Raw genomic sequence first — 20,353 nt, 5'->3', positions numbered from 1 at the left:
AACAGAAGCAAGGGCATCTAATTACATTTAATTCTGCCCTTTAAATCAAAACTATATTGTACCCTTTTAGTTACAAAGTAAGGCAGGTAAAAATATTATGTGCTTCAAAAACCTGTCCCATGGAACCACAAGATTTTGATGTGTAAAGCATTATAAAGCATTTTAAACATTTAGAAGGAAAGAAAACTCAACAGAACAATCTATTTAAGAAAATGTTTTAATTTTTCTTACTTTCTAGTAGCCATTTTCTCATGTGTCTGTTTAAATTCTAAACCAGCAATACAATTTACCCTATAGCCTTTTTGTCTGGAGGAAAAACAAAGTCAAGGAAAAATCTTGGAAAATAAAAGCTTGAGAAGGTACCATTATTCTAAATAGGCTGTATTATTATTGCTTAAGTAAGATAATGAAACACTCGGGGTTGGAGGAACAGAAGCTGGCATTGAACACTTGGCATTTCCTCTCAGGTTTTGCTGACGTGCCCCCTTGTGGGGAGAGGTTCAGGCCCGTAAACCACTGGCCTTCCATGACAGGCTTTTATTGGGCAAAAGAGATAGTTGTCACAAAACAGCTTTTTGCATGCAAATGTCTTACTTTTCAGTCCCTCCTTAGATATGTGGTGCTCAGTGTATTTTGCATGGATCTCTCCTTTGGGTTGTGGGGAGGATGAAGGAAAGCAGCAAGCTGTAAGGCTCCTGAAGAGATGACACCAGGTGACTAACAGAGTAGTAACAGTGTGGAACTGGCTCCTTCAGCCAGGTCAAAGACTTCAGTTTTAGCACCCTCGTGGAGCAGAGGAAAGCTGCCTTAAAGAAAGCACTACTTGAAAGTTTACTTGTGACAAGAGTAAGAGGACAAAATTCCCTAAAGGACAAGCCACAGGCATGATCATCACTGTAGGAATCACTGCACTGAAGTATTGGCAGGCTCTTAACTCATGTCTTAACTCATGCTATGGTAACACTGAAATAGTTCTGAAAATATCTTCAGGCTTATGTTAAAAGCCTTTTTGTCCCTTCTTGTGAAGTTGATGCACCATCACAACCACAATGCATTTACCTATATGCTGTCCTTGCCCATACCTTGAATTAACTTTATTTATTAAAAATAATCACTTGAAAATGCCAAAAATTCAGGTAATGTGGATCAAAAAATCCATTTTACTGTTATTATGACAGATCTTCAAGTAGTGTAGCAACTCCACTGGAGTTATGAAAACTGAGGCTATTATATTGCATTCAGTGTGAACACAGGGTGAGGAATACCAAACAATGATACCTTGTGATTATTAAACATAGGGTGATAGTCTTCTTCCTCCCTTCAATATAGAAAGCATATTAATTTTCACATAGGAGAGGCAAGCAAATGAACTGTTTCCCCAAAACAGGTAATAGGCTCATGAAACAAACAAATTATTAACTTTTGTTAGAAGTACAAGATAAAATACAAGGACATTAAAGCACAGAGTCTGGTAAAGTGACAGGAGGCTGCTCCACTCTGCTACAGAGAGGAGAGAGAAAGGGCACCCAAAGTGCAACATAAATGGACAGGAAGGAAGATGGCAAGGAAAGAGAAGGGAGGAAGTCTGTACTAACAATGCTTCTATCTGAGATACTAGTGTAAGACATGACAAAATAAACATGGTAGAATCACCTGACATACAATAATCTCTCTAGCAGCAGGTTCTTTCTGTCTCAAATTCTAGAACCCCAAGATCCTCCCTTAGAAAACTGTTCATCATTTCTGGGAGAAGGGGTTATTCTACACTACTTTGTTCCTTATACCTCAGTACACAGCAAAGTCATGTTTCTAATCACTGGATACATCTGTCTGCTTTGTTGCTCCAGACATAAGCAAATTGGAATTGGAGTATGCATAACCTGGCTTCCAGGCGCTGACCCTCACAGCACTCTACAGCGGTATTCTCTCCACTTTCACTGGTGTGGAATCTTCTCTTGAAATGAGAAACTACACAGTACATCAAATAAAACTTGAAAAACAAGTGAGTTGTCTTGAGACGATAGACATGCTTCCGACTTTATGATTTCTATTTCCTTTCAGTTCCATGTAAGACAATTCAGCACTTGAAATACCTGAGAACTGTAAAAGCATTGCAATGTTCACGTCTGTTGCAGCTGACTAACGAAATAAGAATTTTAAAGTCAGTTTTTGGAAGGATTCTGCTCTCTTGTTCAATTATTACATAACAAATTGTACACAAGTGGTATTAGCTTTGGGTCAGAAATAAATTTGGGTAGAATCTCAAGCCTTCCACTGAATCATCTCTGCAAAGATGGCCCATCTTTTCAGCAAGAAGCAGCCTAGGGAAAGCAAAAGAAGATGTCCTGTATTACTTGAGAACAACATGATAACTAAAGTATTAAACACAACAATTATTACTTACCTTTCTTTGGCTAAGAGAACAGACATCCCCACCAGCTTAGCAAACTCATCAGCTGTGAGAGAACCCTTTTCAGATACCTATCAAAAACCAAATTCACAAATAAACAAACTGTGGCATTAGTAGAACAGCAAAATTCTCTCAGCTACTGAATCAGGTCTAGCCTTGTGAAGTGATAAATTGGTAGCAAATCTCTTGAGAAGTGAATTATTTGTTTGCTTTTTTAAAAGTATAACTAATTACAAGTATTTTCCCTTAAAAACATCTCTTCTGTGTCCTGGGAAAATTGCTAAGTATAAAAAAGCAAGAGAAAAAAGAGTTACATTTGTAAAAAAATCATATGTTACCCTTTCCTTTGGATTTTTTTTTAAAGATGCCTTGGAACTAAATGAACTGAAAAAGTAGAATAGCTCAGACAGCAGAATACAGTCTCCATCAGTATTTACACAGCAGAACTATTCTAATTGATTCTGCAAACACTGAAGCCTAAACAAGGAAATAGAAGACCTGTTCAGGGCAGCTCATCAGTGTAGAAATATGTCATCTCAGGTGGAAGAGAAGAATTTGAGTTTTATGGCATTTAAAATACACCCACTGCCTACAGGAAAATCCCCAAACCTTAGTAGTTCACATGACATTATGGCATACTAGAGGAGTAACTAAAAGCCACCATCACGTTCAGCTGACACAAAAGACAGGTTCACTCTTGGGACTCAAAACTTTGGCCCTTTTGTCTAAACCATGCTACTTAATAAAATGAAGGCTTCTCACACATATTGGACATGTGGATGTTCAAAATACTAGATAAATACTACATATGAAGTCTAGACTTATTATTGCATTGAATTTCCCAGATAAACATATTTTATTCCCTAAAAATTAATAATTTTTCCATTTCTCCATTGCTTTAGATTCAAGCAGAGTTGTAAATCCGGATGTAGTTCCCATTTCCTGCTTCCCACATAACTGGGTTGGGAGGGGTCTATTCTGCACCATTCTCAGCAGTTGTCCTTTTACAGAAACACAGATTAAATCAGTCCTAATATGAGATTTTTGGAAGCTAAAAGATCGAATCTGAGTAATGGACGTCAGCTATACAATTGGTGATTACTTATCTTTCCTCCTCAAACCACTACGCTCATCAAGGGTGGTGATGTTGGATTCCTTTGATGTCTGTGTCATTTCCTGTCTTCACCAGCCATTCAAAACCACATCTCTCTCCTGCCTGAAACCCTATGGCTTCCTTTCACTTCTCAGAACTTAATGTATAATGTGCAGTAACATTAAAGTATGGGTGCTTTTGGCCACAAGTCTGACCTCATCTTCCCTTTTCCATACAAGCTAGTCTTCCTTAGTTGAAGCCTCTCGCTTCCATTCTTCTATGGAGCCAAAGTTTCATATTATGAAAATAACAGAAAAAAGGCACCTTGGTAATAAATCCACCATCTGCTACTTTTTGCAGTTGACCTCCTTTGTTATCAAGGAAGGTTTTTCCTTTCTTTTCAAAGACATAAGCACTCTTACTGAAGACAAAAAATATCATTAAAAAACAAAAATAATCAGAAAAAAGCCCTAAAATGGTCTTGATATTTTTCTATAAATTTAAGAAAATAAACTGAAAATATTGTCATATACTGAAAGACTTAAGCATTTAAATGTTGTTGATTTAGAATGGAATTTTTTAAATCACTGTAAGCATTTCTCTTATTTATTTCTCTTATCTAAAAGTCTTTCTGATGAGCAAAAGCTACATGGTGACAATCATGCAAAACACACTGAGCAGACTACTGTGTGTAAAGTGAGGAGGTTTCTGTGATAGCTCTACTTTTTCTTGACTGCCCCCTCTTTGATTTTTACATTTAACTTTGGATACACTGGATCAGCCCCTTCTCAAATGTATGAAAATCAAAAAAATACATTCCACTCAGAAAGATCTGGAAAAATGTAATAAATTATGGGATAACAGGACTGTAAAGTGTCCAGAGGCAGCAAGACCACAAAGGTTTATGACACTGAGCAATTCATTCTATTATCTTCCCTGATGAAACTGGCTTAATTCTATACACACTATTCTCCTACTGAGTGCTCTTCACAGCAGCAAATTTGGCACACATACAATATACTGTTCTATGAAATAAACCCAAACCAAACAACCATGCATATCAACATTTAAGAGCTGTTTCCACTGCCTTCAAGCAGTACAGTATCTGAAGTCCATTTCTGTTAAATTAGGTGCTCAATAAATGACATGAATTTCAGCCTACAGTTCAAGCAGTACAGTATCTGAAGTCCATTTCTGTTAAATTAGGTGCTCAATAAATGATATGAATTTCAGCCTACAGTGCAAAAGATTTGGAGGAAGGCTGAAGGTTAATGAAGTTTGAAAAGAGATAGAAAAGTGATTTATTCCTTAAAGAGAAAGTAATGACTAAGATTATTGTCTGCACAGAACTTTGAAGATGAGAAGTGCTATTTAAATATTTCTCTTAGAAGATACAAAGTGGAATGCTTTGTATTTTGAAACCTTAAGAGGAAAATCCATACCTCAAGTTTTTTACCTACTGTGTTTAAATTTCCCTTGCATGGTCTGAACACTGAAGGAAATGAAGTACACTTACTGTCTCTAAAGCAGCAGCTACCATTTCCTCTTCGTTATGAGACTGGAGTTCAATCACCATCACACCACTATCAAATATCCGAAGCCTAAAATCAAAAAAGAGAGTCAAATTAACTAAAAACCTTGTGCACATCACTTATGGTCACGTTTCTAATGCATCCACACCTATAACCACTATAACCACAAATGGGGGAAAAAAACGCCCCCAAACCCAAGCAAGCTCTCTAAGATGAACTTAAACTTAAGAGTGTATTAAAAATCTGAAGAGACAGAAAGGAGCAGGGCATATGTCTAGTCTTGGTTAAACCCTTTTCCAGTCTGAAAAAATTCCAAGTGAAAAAATAACATCTTCCTAGCTAAAAATTAATGTTTTAATGTAGAGTGGATGTTGGTGCATACGGCAGCATCCTTTGAGCAAAGAATAATTTTGTTAAAATACTCACAACAACCACAAAAAAAATCTGCTTCAAATAAAATATTAAATCATCATGGTGTGACCTGTGAGTGCCATGCTTTATAAATGAATCCATAAAGCTCTTACCTTAGTGGCAATTTCAGTGGTTCTAGCATTTTACAAGCATTTACTAAATCTTCTGGTGACAGCAACTATAAAAACAGTAGAACATTTGTTCACAGCTTGCATATCATATATAACATATATGATGTTATATATAGTATAACATCAAAACAAAGTTTTAGTAGCTGAAGCTATAAAATACACAAGGCTACACGTATTGTTAATTCTTTTTCCTTTCTATTGTGCAGCCTATTTTCTTGGCTTCTATACTCCTTTCTGTTCCTTTACTATGTGTTCTATAATAATCATTCTTGCCTTGTTTACAGAAATGATTGCTGCATTTTGTTTAAAAAAAAATCCCAGAACATTCACCATTCTTTAGCAGTCTCTGACCTTTAAGTTTTGTTTCCAGATAAGTATGGATTTTCCTTTTTACATCGTATCATAAAAAGCAGCATACATTATTACTACTTGTAAAGGACACAAGTATTGTAAGGAAAATAGAAGGAGAAAGGTAAAAACCCTCTAATTTTAATAAGGAGTGTTGGAGACAAGTAGAATGAGCCATTGGTAGGGAACATTTTTACCTTTAATTTCCCTACAAATGAAGTCCTGTTAGGATATACTGACCAAGAGCAGTATCTCACCTCTAGCCCTCGAGCACGATTCACCAGGCAGTACACTTCAGTCAGAGACATGATCCCCCCTTGCTCCTGTGTTAATGAGCACAAGACTAGTAAGAGAAACAGCATTATCCCAGGAAACTCATAATCTCTACTTGCAAGTGGCTGATTAAACAAGTGAAACAGAGGGGCTAAATGATGGGCCCTAATGGGAAAAAACTAAAGAGGTAAGTTGTACCTTTCACTAGTCATTTTAAAATGCAAAATAGTGACACTACAGCCAAGGACTGTGAATGACTTTGATTTTAAAGCAGAGAATAAATCACAGGAACAAGGAATTTCAATATATTAAATCTATCAATCAATTTACCATCTTTACTTTTCAGAAAAACACAGTTTTCCATTCTGATCACAGTAGGTAGTACATACCTTTCACAAAAATACTGTAGTATATATGCTTTTTAGGAGGAACATAGCCTTTTAAGCTGCAATATGAAATATAACTTTTTGGTGAGAAACCTGTAATCTGCAATAGCTTAAGATAAATTAAAACACGAGATCTTATTATGGGCTGGTAATCTATTTGATAATTCTGTCCTATATTTGCAAAATATATAAATTTTAAGCAGTTTAAAAAGACTCATTACTTTTATTTTCAGCCAGTGCCATTTCACTTTATTTAAAGAAAAAAAGAAATATTCTGCAGCAAGGGATGAATACAGGGCTGTTCAAACAGAAGAAAGACAACCTGAATAATTTTTTAAATCTCATCAACATTTTGCAAATCAGAAGTTGATGGCGTTAGTCCAAAGAAAAATTCATACTGAATTTTTTTATTCAAAAAGGCAATATATATTCCTGCCATTAACACTGAATAGGAAGCTGAGCTACTAAATCTGCTTTAAAAAGAGGCAGACTACTACAGCCAAAACACACTTACATCAAAATTCAGCAACACATGGAAAATGCTGGTGCAAGGTGTGGTGCTTTACCTCTAAGGGTGTCTGCAGGATTCCAGCCAGTTGCTTTGCCAGTTGCATGTGGTACTCTGTACCAGATCCATACGTTTCCCTCGTAACTGGATTAGCTATACCCATACTGAGTAGGTAGGACTTGAACCTAATGGTCTGAACAAGCAAACAAACAAATAAATTTAAATGTACAGCAGCTAATGAGTGGTTCTGTTTTTTAAAAAGACTTTAAAAATTTCATTACTATAACACAGTTTTGGTGAATAAATCCTCCAGTTTATTACCAATAAAGTTAATTACTAGGCAAAGAGAAGGCAAGACTTCAGAAACAAACCATTTGTTTTTGACCAGCACAGGTAAAAAAATAGAAACATTTATACAAAAACAGTAAAATCATTGCTTCTAAAAAGAGTTAAAAGAAAAATTAACACTAAGCAAGTAAGTTCTACACCAAGTCTAAGGGACTAAACACAACAAGACCAACCAGCAAGGGTTTTTATTAACACTACATTATTAAACATTATTTTTGTTTTTCATAGCAACATTTTTGTAGAATTTAAAAACAAAATTAATTTACCTCATCCTCAGTGATGTCACCTTGTTTTTCTTTAATCTTGTTAGCTATTGACTTGGATAATTCCACCATTTCCTTAGCCTATCAAGAAACATACACCGATAAGTCAACTTCCAGCACAAGAGAAAAAAGTGTGCTTAAAACTGAGAAAAAAGCCTAAGTCTACTTGGCCAAGTGACACATGCTATTCATCCATACCTTCTCCATTAGTTTGCTAAGGTCCTCAAAAGCCTGAAATGAAAAGCAGACAATGCAGATCAGTATAATTACAGCATTCAATTTTATGGACACAGGGAGATGTCTTTGTCCACCTACCCAAGTTATTCATAAGAGCTGCTACCCTTTTAGACGAGTATGTTACAATATGAGATACCATACCTTATTTGTTGACCTTATTTGTTGATACAAATTTACAGCATGTCTCATAATTAAAATAAATTTACAGCATTTCTCATAATTAAAATAAACAACAAAGAATGAAGAGGAGAACAAACAATCACATACTTCTCCAGTATATCAATAGCATTTCGGTATGATTTATGATGTCTGTGTGATAGGGACAATGAGATACTGAGTCCAAGAAAGATTAAACTGTCCAAGTTTATTATGGTCTCTGCAAGGTGGGGGAAGTTTTCTGGGTGGTGATAATATGTTTTATTCCAATAATTAACCCTCCCTCAAGGAGATCTGTTGTTTCTGGCCAGCTGCAAGGCAGCTATAAAGCTACAGATGTACTCCTCCTGACAAGACAACTTTACATTCATCAGTGTTACTTAATTAGTAATGTTACTTAACTAGTAAGAAGCACTCATTTCAAATGAGCAAGGAAGAGAATATCTGAGGGACAAAACCTCTGAAATGTGAGGCAACATCTCTTCATTTAAGTACTCCAATAAAATGCTATGGTCTGAAATACAACAACTCTACAACAACCCACAAAGGGTTTTTAGGCTTAAATAAATCATACTTTAGTAACAGCTGAAGGTATGTTGAAATTCTAAACTTTTACTAATGATAAACTAGCATTAAAAAAACGTATTAAAAATGAGAACTAGCAACTCCATTAATGCAACTATATTAAAAAGCAACTCTCTTTTCTCCCACCCTTGTCAACACACATTCATTCAGCCTCCTCACTACTGTCAAATACATGACTACATGCCCAGATGATCAACCTTTTCAAACAACCTTTTTTTGAACAACTGGTATGAGAAAATTTCCTGAACCTTTTAATCTAAAGTTTGCCTGACAGCAGCACCAAAGCCCTCCAGCCAGAAGAAGGTTCAGTTACACTGTCAAATGGCCAGAGAGACATCTTGCCTACAGCTTCTACCACTGCCTCTATGTCATTTCTGCCTTACTCTAACCCCCCGCTAGAAAGACACACTTTAGCAGTGTTTTTGCAGGAAAACCCCACTATTCCCATATACCTTTAGATGCCTTATGTAGAAACTTACTGGTCAGGGATTCAACATGCAAAGAACAAAAGGAGATGCCTCTAGAAATAGACAGGGTTTGCTTTTCACCTACTGATAGTAGTGCTGGTGTTTCTCCACTGACTGGACAAGTTTACCCCCCTAACACTTGGTACCTGAGTTAGATATCCAAAATTAAGTGGTCCACAGGGAGAAAAGAAAATATATCACTCTGTAACAACAATTTACCACTAACAAAACAAAAGCTTCTGTTTGGAATACTTCTGACTCCCTAATCTGCCAAATTGAATAATTTACAATAGATTTCCCAATCTCTAGTGTAAATCAAAGTCCTGCTACTCTACTTGTATATGATATCTACAAAAAGTTTTCTGACAGGGCTTTTCCCAGCTTATTTCTAATCTCTATACCTGCATGAAAACAACATTCATCAAAAGAACCCCCGATTTAGCTAAATAAACAGTATGCTGTGTCTAACTCCTCCTCTGCCTGACTCACCCGGGGCAAGCCTGGAAACAAATGGGAATGTGCACACACCTAACAGGAACTTCCTCAGATAAACAAAAGGCTAAAGAACTGGATTCTTATCAGCACTGAACAGCAGATGCAGGAAGCCTTTTCCTGGAAGCCAGGGCACTACTTTTTAAATTAAGTCATTTATAACATTTAAAGCTGGAGGAAGGCAGGATCACAAGTCATGGTTTTCCTCTGCTCATACAACATATATAAATGGATTTCTTTCACTCTCTGACAAAGCTACTAAAGGAAAAAATATGCAGACAATGCCTTTTGAACTATACACCCACGCATGTAACCACAATACCTTCTGAACTACACACAAAACCTCATTCAGTACATTCCTCACAGACAGAAACCAAGAAAGTTTAATACTCCCAGTATCTGAAACAGCACATGGCCTACAAAGGTACTTTAATTTTCATAAGTATTAGAGTAGGGAATGCCTTTTTCTTGTGACACACTGAATCCCATAAAGCTTTGCCACAAGAACAAATCTGCTGCATGTAGTTTATGAGTACTTTTGTATCAATCTCTACTACCAAGACAGAATCAGACTATTTGTGAGGGTATTGCTCTCAGATATATATGAAGAAATTAAATGCCTCCGCTGTCCATCAGTATTGATCTGGAATTCAACTATTGTGCTGGTTCTATGGAAAAGAATGATCTCCATCTAGGCCAGGTATTATGCAAAATACTTGTAATATCTTGTTGATGCCTGGACTGCAAATCATTTTACTGTAATTATAAGCTTAAATGTAACATCTAAAAACCTGACTATAAGGAGAAAATCTAGCTTCTAGTTATGTGCAGACATTTGGATCAGCATATTCTGCTTAATATGTATTGAATTTTTAATTGAAACCAAAATTAGTTTAATAAATACACATAGTTTGTTTCAAAGAACAATCTTCTTGAAATTAATTGTTTAAATTAACTACTATTACATATATTGATAAGCAAGTTAAACAAAATAAATAACTGTATGCTGTACACTCTTAATCAATTCAAGGCTTCTCAACAAAAACAGTAAATAGTCTCATCTGTCCGTGAAAGAAATTGTGAATGAATGTAAATAGTTCAGACAGGTGGTTGACCTTTAAACTTTGAAAGTACCTACCTCGGAAATGTTTTTGTCAGTCTCTTTTCTTTTTTCTTCTAATTTCCTTTCAATACCTACAATTCCTACGGCCCTTATTCTTCCTGCCTAAAAAAACCAAAAAAAAATAAACCAACAAGGAAAGAGTCAAAATAGGAAATGCTAACTTTTCTCATTTGCCTCCCTGTGAAAATTAGAGGACTGGAAATATTCCCCCAAACAGGAGATACCATTCATACAATACTTCATGCATTTCTTGACTGTATTTTTTAAATTACTGTAAAAAAAAAAAAAAGAAATTTGAACCATGTATGAATTTGCTCTACTAGACAAGTAATGATATTGATAGTATATTGAAGCCATTAATATGGCTTAATATCCAAACTGAGTATTTCCAGCTCATCTCAATTCTAGCCTCTCATATGAACATCCATACTAGAACTTTGGAAATACCTGAGTGTATTACTTCAAGAAATCCAGCGTGAAGAAACAGAAACATAGAAACTCAATGCTAAGTACAGTCTAATTTGCCTTCCCCAGAGGTATTAGAATGTGGGCAATGGTGAAACTTTTTCCAGACGCTAAATGTGCTCTAAAAAGGCTGGTACCTAAGTGGCAGCAGTGCCAGTCCTCTCATCTCTGACTGAAAGCTTAGCATTGGTGTTAATGAGTTGCTATGACTTAAGTAGAGGTAAGGCGTTTTGATTAGATTCTTCATGCATTATTCCAAACGCAGCTGTGTATACAGGTACTACATTTACCAAAGGGAGCATACAGGATTTCATATTGAGCAGTCTTTAAATCAACCTATTTCACTCATAAAATGCTATATATTCATATATTCAGCATATTAATATATAGAAACAACATCTACATGTTTCTCAGAGTTAATTACTTAGAAGTATGTAGGCAGATAAAGGTTATCTAACATATGACATTTTCCATAACAACTGTCCTTTTCAAATACACGTTTAAATAAAACATATATTAGTGTCAAAGAGTTATATAAAAATCACGTTATACATCTGACTTCCAGCCACAAAAAATAAACCAGGAATCACAATTAAGACAAAAATTTGTCCAGCATTATTGGACCTCACATGCTGAATAAAAGTATATGCAAATAAATATTGTAGTTGCACAGTTATATGTGTGTGAATAACTAAAAGAAACAAAAAAAAAGAGCTCATTATTTAAGCACACTCAAGAAAGAGAGGCACCTGTGTTCTATCAGGTCAAAAATGCAAAGGAGAAACTAATTTATGACAGTGAGAAAACAGGCAAATTAAAGCTAAATTAATGCACATGCCCATAATGTTGGTTGGAGGCACATGCTGGATGTGGTATATGGGCGTGGCAATAAGTAGCAGTACACAGATCCTGCTCAGAAGCTCTGCACATACCTGTGAATCCTTGTTAACTTGCATGGCCTGACCAGTGGGCATGCTCTCCCATCTCCTTTGTGTGATTTCTTCTGATAATCGTCTGTAGAACTGCAACCATTAAAGAGTGACAACAGATATTTAATGAACTGTGCAGAGTATCTCTCTGTATTTTTAGCATCTTGGTGATGAAATAAACTTCACTAAGCATTGAGACAAAACATGGTAACACTTACACAACCATGGTACAGAACTCGTTATATGGAAATTCTTAATGTCCAGTCTTCAAAAGCATTCACATTAGAAGAGGAGCCATGTAGTCACTAAGTAGTTTATTGTAAAATATTTCTTCAGCTATTCAAAATGTCCCAAACCATGTGTTAAATGTTGAGGTATAATCAAAGGCATGTTTTTAAAGGAAGGAAAGTTGAGCAATCCAATTGCTATTGATCTGCTAATTCAACCATATAAAAACAACCACAGAAATCAATGTTTATTGCTAATATCAGAAGGTGGCATTAGTTAACATTAAGTGTATCCCACTGACCTCTATTCAGAAAGAAAATCTATCCTACCCTTTTTGTTGTTCAGCTTTATAGGAAAGCATTCTGAAGTCATAAAGAAAGGCTGGGGTTTAACTGATGTGCTAGGCAACCAGTAAGCGGAGCAAGTTTGATTTTCAGACACAACATTAAAATAAATATGATTATGATTGAGAAAAACACATTTATACTATGCATAAACCTATAGTCATCATAATCTGAAAACTGCTCACAAAGAAATGAAAGTGAGTCTGATCAAATACATGCATTTTTAGACATTTCTAACTAATTTGAGTTGCAAATCTTATTTTCTGCAGTGAACCAGTACCGCTTTTTCCACAGTACAAAGTTAAAATTCTCAGTCTCATCAAATGAGGATCTTCCACTGTGAAATTTCTTTACACAGTGCAATTTCTTTGGTTTTCATGATAAGCTTTTTTTAAAGACTATATTACATTTTCCTTAGAATGCTCAAAGCCTTTGAGATTTGGTGTAGGTTAAAAAAAATTACAGTGTAAAATAAACAAAAGTTCTGGGGCAAAAAACAGTGTTCAGCAATAAAATTAGATAATTAGGAATAAGTTGTATGATTCCTGTTCAATAGAGGGTTAGGTAGAAATGAACATCTTTTACTCTGTAAACACTTAACAGATTTCAGAGATGTCATTTTGGAAAATCCTATGTTCAGTTTAGTAGATTAGCAAAGAAAGTATAAGATTATAGTAAACATCCTAAAATGAGAACCAGCCTAGTAATGCCTCTTAACATTTTTGGAAATCTATTTGCAGTATTTAATGGAGGAATAGAACATGGGAGGCTCATAGTGTTTGTCTCCCAAAAAGAAGTACTGAAAAAGCTCTACCTCAAAAGTAAACATGGAAAGATCATGGGAAATTATCACTAACACAGCAAGAGGAGAAAAGCATGTCCAACAACCTGAGTGTGCTTGGCATCCATGGTACAAGACTTACCTCAATCTGCCCATGCTCTTTGAAAGAAAGCTTGATGTACGAATATTTGCTGCTTTGGAATGGACCAGGCTCTTTGTTTGAAGAAGCAGGATGAAGATGAACCACTATTTTAGCACTATGGAAAAGGTAAAGGAAAGAGAAGATATTTCTGTAATATTTAAATAAACCATTTCTGCATCAAAGTTAGCCATTTCATCAAAATCTCTATTAACTATATCACATAATAGCTAAAGATCATAGAAGAATGCTTTATATTTATGCATCAATATTTAAAATATTTTGATGAAGTAGATCTTGTATAAAAACTACAACAGCCTTTAAAGCAAAAAAAAAAAAATTAAATTTAAATTTGAAATGTACCTGCCATTAATTCTTTAGAAATGAAGATAGCAAATTTTAAAATTTTAATCAATAATTTCTAAAAAACCTTTTAGCTAGGATAAAAACTGATTGCCAAGTTGTAATTTAATTTGGCATTAGTTATTGCAGGTCAAAAGCCAAAATATGCTAATTTTGACACAGGAAAACAAAAGGTCTCAATATTATGTATAACCTATCCCACTTCTATATGTCACTTGTGGACACTGTGTGTGAACTTATCCAAAACCAACATTCAAAGCTAACATGCATGAAAATAACAGTCTAAAATGACACCTACTACCAAAACAAACCTTGGGAGAGCAGGAAAATTAACAGACTGCTATCACAACATGACTGCAAGTTCTCCATTCCCATCTCATTTTACTGATAATCTTTGCATTGGTCTTTATTTACTTCTCCAGCATTAGTGAACGAACTGATTGCTTCTGAATACCTCCAGCATATTACCTTGCCAATCTGACTGTATGCTGCAAGTAGATGTTAATTGTGTATGTATTTCTCCAGCCAATTTTTTTTCTCTCTTTAGAAACTTAAAATCATAGAATCGTTTATGTCAGAGAAGACCTCTAAAATCATCAGTAGTGATTACAAGACAGGTAGCAAACAAATCACATCAGTCATGACTCTCTTACACATTTGACCTCAGTGGTCCTTTTGAGTGTCAGCATGGAAACTTAAGATTGCAAACAGAACCTACCATGAATTAATCTATAACATTGGGTACCTCACATAACATGCATGTGAAAGGATCCACCTGAAAATGACAATGAGGATGGCCATACCTCTTTCCTATCCCAGCTGCTTGCTCTTCAATAAATACAATCTGAGACAGAGGTACAGCAATGCAGCACTCCTGCAACAAACACCACAAACATAGGTGAATTAAACCATAACTTCTCTATTCATTCTCTAAACCCAAGTGTTCTCTTTCCCCATTTCACACACAGTATGGATATATACAGGTGCTGCCTGTAGCACTCGATATGAAATATGATGGTAACAACAGAAACCATGTATTACAGTGAAATATATGTAGAAAAGTAACAACAACAACAAAAAAAGTTCTAGTTAATTAAAAAACCTCAACAAAATTAAGTGTCAATCTGTCAACTTTAAAAATCTCAAGCTAGATTCATAGAAGGGAGCATGAGATTTAAACAAATCTTTAGATCTAAGGTCATAATTTAAACACTAAAATTTCCACACTACTGCACTCCTTATCTCTGTAGGTGCACAAAACTCACAGGTTCTTGACATTTTTGCATTGATGTTACTTTGGGAGCTAAAAATATATCCAAACACACCATTCTTTTAAAATGCTGAATATCTAAAATCTACACTATTGTCTGAATGCAACAGGAATTTTTCCATCCATCCTACGATGAAGGACTTAATCCAGCAGTTGATGTATCTCACCACACATTTACTGGACTGTACTTTAAACAAAAGCAAGAAACAAGGCTGTATCCATCTGTTGGAAACTAATCTATCCCAGGCTAAACTCCTTCTGAGTTTGCGTTTGAGACAGAAGTTGCCACAGGAATTATTCAAAACATCTAATAAGGTACCTGGTCTTGTTCTGGTGAACATCCTCTGAGAACATCATCCACCACACAACACCTAGGTGACTGACACAGTCACACAACATGCAGAAAACATGGTTTGCATTCCCTCTCTGAACTTCTCTCTTCCACCTGCCACTTCCTAGCACCAGTTTACAATAGACACTGTTACAGGGCCCTCTCAATCCCTACTACCAAAATTGTTCCTCTTTGTTTGTATGGAGTAGTTAAATTCCCATTAAATTTGAGAGCAGGGAAATATACGCAGGAACACCAACTAATAAGTAAATCTAATTAGGGAAAAAAAAAAAAACTGGGTTGTACTTTCTTTTCTAAAAATTCTTATTGCAAGCTATCTAGGCTCTTCTATGACTCTAGTTTCTAAAGCCACTACAAACAGTTAATGTTTGCAAAACAGCCACAAAGTTCTGGACACTTTAAAAGACAGGCAATATGACACTTCTGCTAAAAAGGGTTTTGAAAATGACAAAAAGAGTTCAACTATACATATGTATACTATGTGCACTGTCAAAGTGACTGATTAATTTAGCTCCAAGATAGAAAGTTATGAACGTATTTTAAGTACAACGACTTAGAATCACTCCTTCCTGATGAGAGATGCTACAGGAAGGGATAAAAAAAACAGAAATGTGTTAAATATGCTGTGTGTTTATTTGAATTTTGTCTTCTAATGCTTCATGCTCACATTATGAATGATTTTATAATTTAAAAATTTGTACAAATCTAGCTATGTAACAAACTTTACAGAATTTGTTTTTTAAACACTGTTTAACTGCAGATAGCATGTAAAAACAGCAGCTATAGGACCCAGCTGTCTGTTTCTGTAAGATATGTTAACCTAATGACATGTGCCCCATTAATTATTATACATAGTTGACACAGTAAGAAGGGGACTCTACAAATTTTTTCTAGGTGATCTAGCTAAGGTTTCTAAGTCTGATGTTAAACCACAGCTGAGCTTAGACAATAGCTTACCAAGACAACAAAAGGGCACCATGTTCCCCATGTTTCAGTACTGAGAGCTTGAAAATGAATCAGCTTTATTTACCCCACTAACAAAGTTATTCCATCTTCCAATCAGAACTGGGTAATTTTTGCCCATCTCCAGACCACATTTCTGCCTGTTCTGTTAATCAAGCCTGAGCTTTTCAGAATATTTGCTGAGTTAAATTAATGTTAAAATAAAATTATTTTCCTTCCTCTCCAAGGTTTTCCTCTGCTGATTTAACAAGTTCAATGACCTTGGAAGAGTAGAAGAAATCACATGGCCTAGGAGCAGATGGAGAAATCAGGGAAAAGAGACAACTGTTATCTTTTTGTTGGAAAAGAGCATGGTGTTCAGTCCTAAGACTTGATGAACCCATAATGCCCAATGTTACTGCAAGCCTGCAAAAAGTTCAAGTGAGAAGATGAGACACAGTGGCTGTTGTAGTACATGCTCAGCTCTCAAAATACCATGCTGATGAAGAAATATAAAGTGATTAACACAGAGTTTAGCATGTTATCTCATGTGATAACATGATGGCTGTGCAAAAAAACCCCATGTTAATTTATATAGAGCAGCTCGTGGTCTGGAAAATGAAGCCCTAACTTGTGTAACAGTAACCCCAACATGGGTAACAGCTCTTCAAACGTTTTGAAAAAAATGTGAATTAAAAATAGGTCTACAGTTCCTGCAAATAATCCCTAAAGAAAAAAAATCATACTACTCTGCCAAATTAAGACCACCCTTGGTGACATTGCCTTCAGAGTGCTCTTAGTAGCTCCCTGCTTTGAAACAAGGATGTGATATTTGCTAGGGGTCAGCCTTTGAATGTGAGAGGTGCTTAAGGTGCTCTTACACAAAAGCCCAGTGGAACAAAATTTGCTTTTGAAAAGTTGTTATCTGAACGTGCTCTGTCTAAACTTTGACTTCCAGGGTTAAAATTCTCAATTATTGTGTCCAAAACAAGCATAATCCAACCTGGTCTGAGGAAGACTTCTCCTCCAATTGCATCTGTAGAGTGGTGCCCATTGTCACAGTCTGTGCTTAGAGCTTTATGTGTTTGTGGTCTCTTTCTCCCACTTCCAGCCTGTATTCCCAGGCTCTGATTGATGACACAAAGCACTCAACAGCTTTACTACAGTTACCACATTGTAGTTCTGGCAGTGCCACTTAACCTGTGACCAGTTGTCTACAGCAGTTCTGGCTGATTGAAGGGATGGTTCACAGCAGTAACAAGGAGCTGGAAGGGCAAGATGTGTGCAAAGCAATACCACCACCAACCACATCCCATTATCAAATCATGGTCTGGGACTATATGGTAGGAGCACAATATATGGTGGGGCAACTCTGACTTGAAACCAACAAGAAAGAAAAGGCTTTCCTAGATAAGAAACACAGGAGAGAACATTATATTATGATTTGCCTGACACATTCAACTTCAGTTTCAAAATCAGTATTTTTTGTGCACGACACCAGCCTCTTTTCTCCTTTATTTCTGTGGAGTAGGAAATAAAAACTTACAGGATACATTCCTATCCCTTCTCATCTCATCAAGATTATTTTATTAAAGAAGGACTGGGTGAAAGAACACTACATAATCTTCTTTCTGCTGAAAGCCAAAAAGTGGACTCTACTTGTAAAACAAAACACACACAAAGGCAGGAATAATCCCCTCTCCATGCGCAGGCTTTTCACTGCATGCTACTTGTAGTTTATTATGAAATTTACAACTGAATGACATACAGAAGACAATGGTGGGACTTACATGATTCTTCTGGTCCCTCCAGATCAGTCTGTGTGTGCTCAGCAGTAAAACTCCACTATCGAATTTCACCTGGGCAGGAAAAATAAAACAGATCAACAATACATTAAACCAGTAAGTTACATAAATACTGGTCTTGGAAACATTACACCTTACCACAACAAAGCAATCAGATTTAACAAGCCAGTATTTTGAGAACACTCCCTTTTTTCCAGAAAACAAAATATATGAAGTTTAGGAAACAATGGAGAAAAATAGTATAAAATGATTAGATGGATAAACACAAACTTCCTTTTTCAAGTGCATAAACTTTCCCCCCGGAAATCCTGAGGGATCCTCCCTCCATATACTCTGCAAGATATACTAAAGTTTTTAAATGTATTTTAAACAGGGCTACTGGCTTTGGAACATTCACTATATGCTGACAAAGAAGGTAGAACTTATGCAAAAAAGCAAAGCCACCTAATAAAAAGGTGCTGCACACAGTCTGAAGTTTTCCATCCTGTTACACAGGAGTATTGCTTCTATCTGTGTTGCTATTGAAAAGCTCTGTACTTATCAGACAGCAAACAGTACCTGGAAAATCTGCATTTGCAAATTGCTTCCTACTTGTAAAATAGGAGGCATGTGTTCACAGCTTTTTGTGAGGGCATGCAATTACCATGGTGTAGAAAAAGGGAGAGATCAAGAGTCAGTCCAGCAGTGAAGTGAAGTAATAAACAGGATGGCTCAGACAAGAAAGAGGGTATGTCAGCACCCAGGATGGCTCAAGTGTGAATAGTGTGTCATGCCCTGTACCACACCAAAGCCAGGGCTCAGCCCCATACAGGAGTGACATCCTGAGCAGAGTGACACCGCCTACACACCCTGCGGAGGTCCCAACCCTCACCCCTTGCCACATACACTGTCCAAGGCCTTTCTCACAGAATCAATCAAGTTGGAAAAGCCCTCTGAGATCATCGGGTCCAACCTATGACACAAAATCTTTCCTTAAACAGCTCCAGAGACGGTGACTCCACCACCTCCCAGGGCAATCCATTGCAATGTCTAATTTCTGTCAAGAAATTCGTCCTAACGGCCAACCTAAACTTCCCCTAGCACAGCTTACGGCTGCTTCCTCTTTTCCTGTCACTTGTTGCCTGGAAGAAGAGACTGGCCCCAACCTGGCTCTACCTCCTTTCAGGCAGTTGCAGAGAGCAGTAAGGACCCCCCAGAGCCTGCTCTTCTCCAGGCTAAACAATGCCAGCCCCTTCAGCTGCTCTTCCTAAGACTTGTGCTCCAGAGCGTTCCCCAGTCCTCCTCTGGACCCGCTCCAGCACCTCAATGTCTGTCCTGAGCCAAGGGGCCCGGAACTGAACCCAGGATTCGGGGCGCGGCCTCACCCGTGCCGAGCACAAGGCGACAATCCCTGCCCTGCTCCTGCTGCCCACACTGTTGCTGCTACAGGCCAGGATGCCATTGTCCTTCTTGGCTACCTGGGCACACTCTGGCTTCACATTCAGCCGCTGTGGACCAGCACAGCCCCTCGAAGCCTGCAACTCCGCCCTAATCTCCCCACAGAGACAAACCCTGCCAGACCCTGGCGCAGAACGCCCTCCCACACCCCCGATCGATGCTCCGCCTGCAGCCCGAGCCCTTCACACTCTGCGTCGCGTCCCTCGCCCAGCACCGCCCGCACCCACAGCCCTGCCACCCCCCTTGCCCGGGGCCCACGGCCGCGTCCTTTGCCCTCCTCCCCCGCCCCGGCTGTGCCGCCAGGCCCCGCGCGGAGCGGCTCCAGCTCCCGTCACCTTCTCCTCCCCGTCGCTGAGGCGCACGCCGCGCTGCTGGACCACCAGCGTCTCGCCCAGCTCCAGCAGCCCGGTGGTCCACGAGAACCTGTCCATGGCCGCCCTTCCCCTCCGCACCGGGCCGCGGCACTGGGCGTGCAGGGACCGTGTGCGGCTGACCCGCGCCCTCTAGCGGCGGCCCGGGCAGCGGCCGCCATGTT

General features: G+C 37.5%; 1 protein-coding gene across 1 annotated transcript; it reads right to left on the bottom strand.

The window, feature by feature from the left end:
• Window positions 1-201: 201 nt before the first annotated feature.
• VPS36 (vacuolar protein sorting 36 homolog) lies at window positions 202-20,307 on the bottom strand. Its single transcript, XM_021526602.2, has 14 exons — window positions 20,154-20,307; window positions 18,367-18,435; window positions 14,816-14,886; window positions 13,653-13,767; window positions 12,161-12,250; window positions 10,779-10,865; window positions 7,902-7,934; window positions 7,707-7,784; window positions 7,151-7,285; window positions 6,183-6,248; window positions 5,560-5,624; window positions 5,020-5,104; window positions 2,405-2,481; window positions 202-2,321 (listed from the first exon to the last, which is right to left on the bottom strand). Exons 1-14 carry the CDS (start codon window positions 20,247-20,249, stop codon window positions 2,228-2,230), a joined length of 1,161 nt encoding a protein of 386 aa, XP_021382277.1. The 5' UTR covers window positions 20,250-20,307; the 3' UTR covers window positions 202-2,227.
• Between the last annotated feature and the right edge of the window lie 46 nt (window positions 20,308-20,353).

This window comes from Lonchura striata, chromosome 2 (genome assembly GCF_046129695.1).
Source record: "Lonchura striata isolate bLonStr1 chromosome 2, bLonStr1.mat, whole genome shotgun sequence".
NCBI classification, from domain to species: domain Eukaryota; kingdom Metazoa; phylum Chordata; class Aves; order Passeriformes; family Estrildidae; genus Lonchura; species Lonchura striata.
The sequence above is the reverse complement of the archived record's forward strand: the minus strand, read 5'-3'. Positions and strand labels throughout refer to the sequence as shown.

Coding starts and splice junctions, on each gene's coding strand:
- VPS36 (XM_021526602.2), bottom strand. CDS start 20,249: ATGGACAGGTTCTCGTGGACCACCGGGCTGCTGGAGCTGGGCGAGACG. Junction 7,785..7,901: donor TTAGCAAACTAATGGAGAAG/GTATGGATGAAT, acceptor GTTTCTTGATAG/GCTAAGGAAATGGTGGAATT. Junction 2,322..2,404: donor GTTCTCTTAGCCAAAGAAAG/GTAAGTAATAAT, acceptor TGCTTTCCCTAG/GCTGCTTCTTGCTGAAAAGA.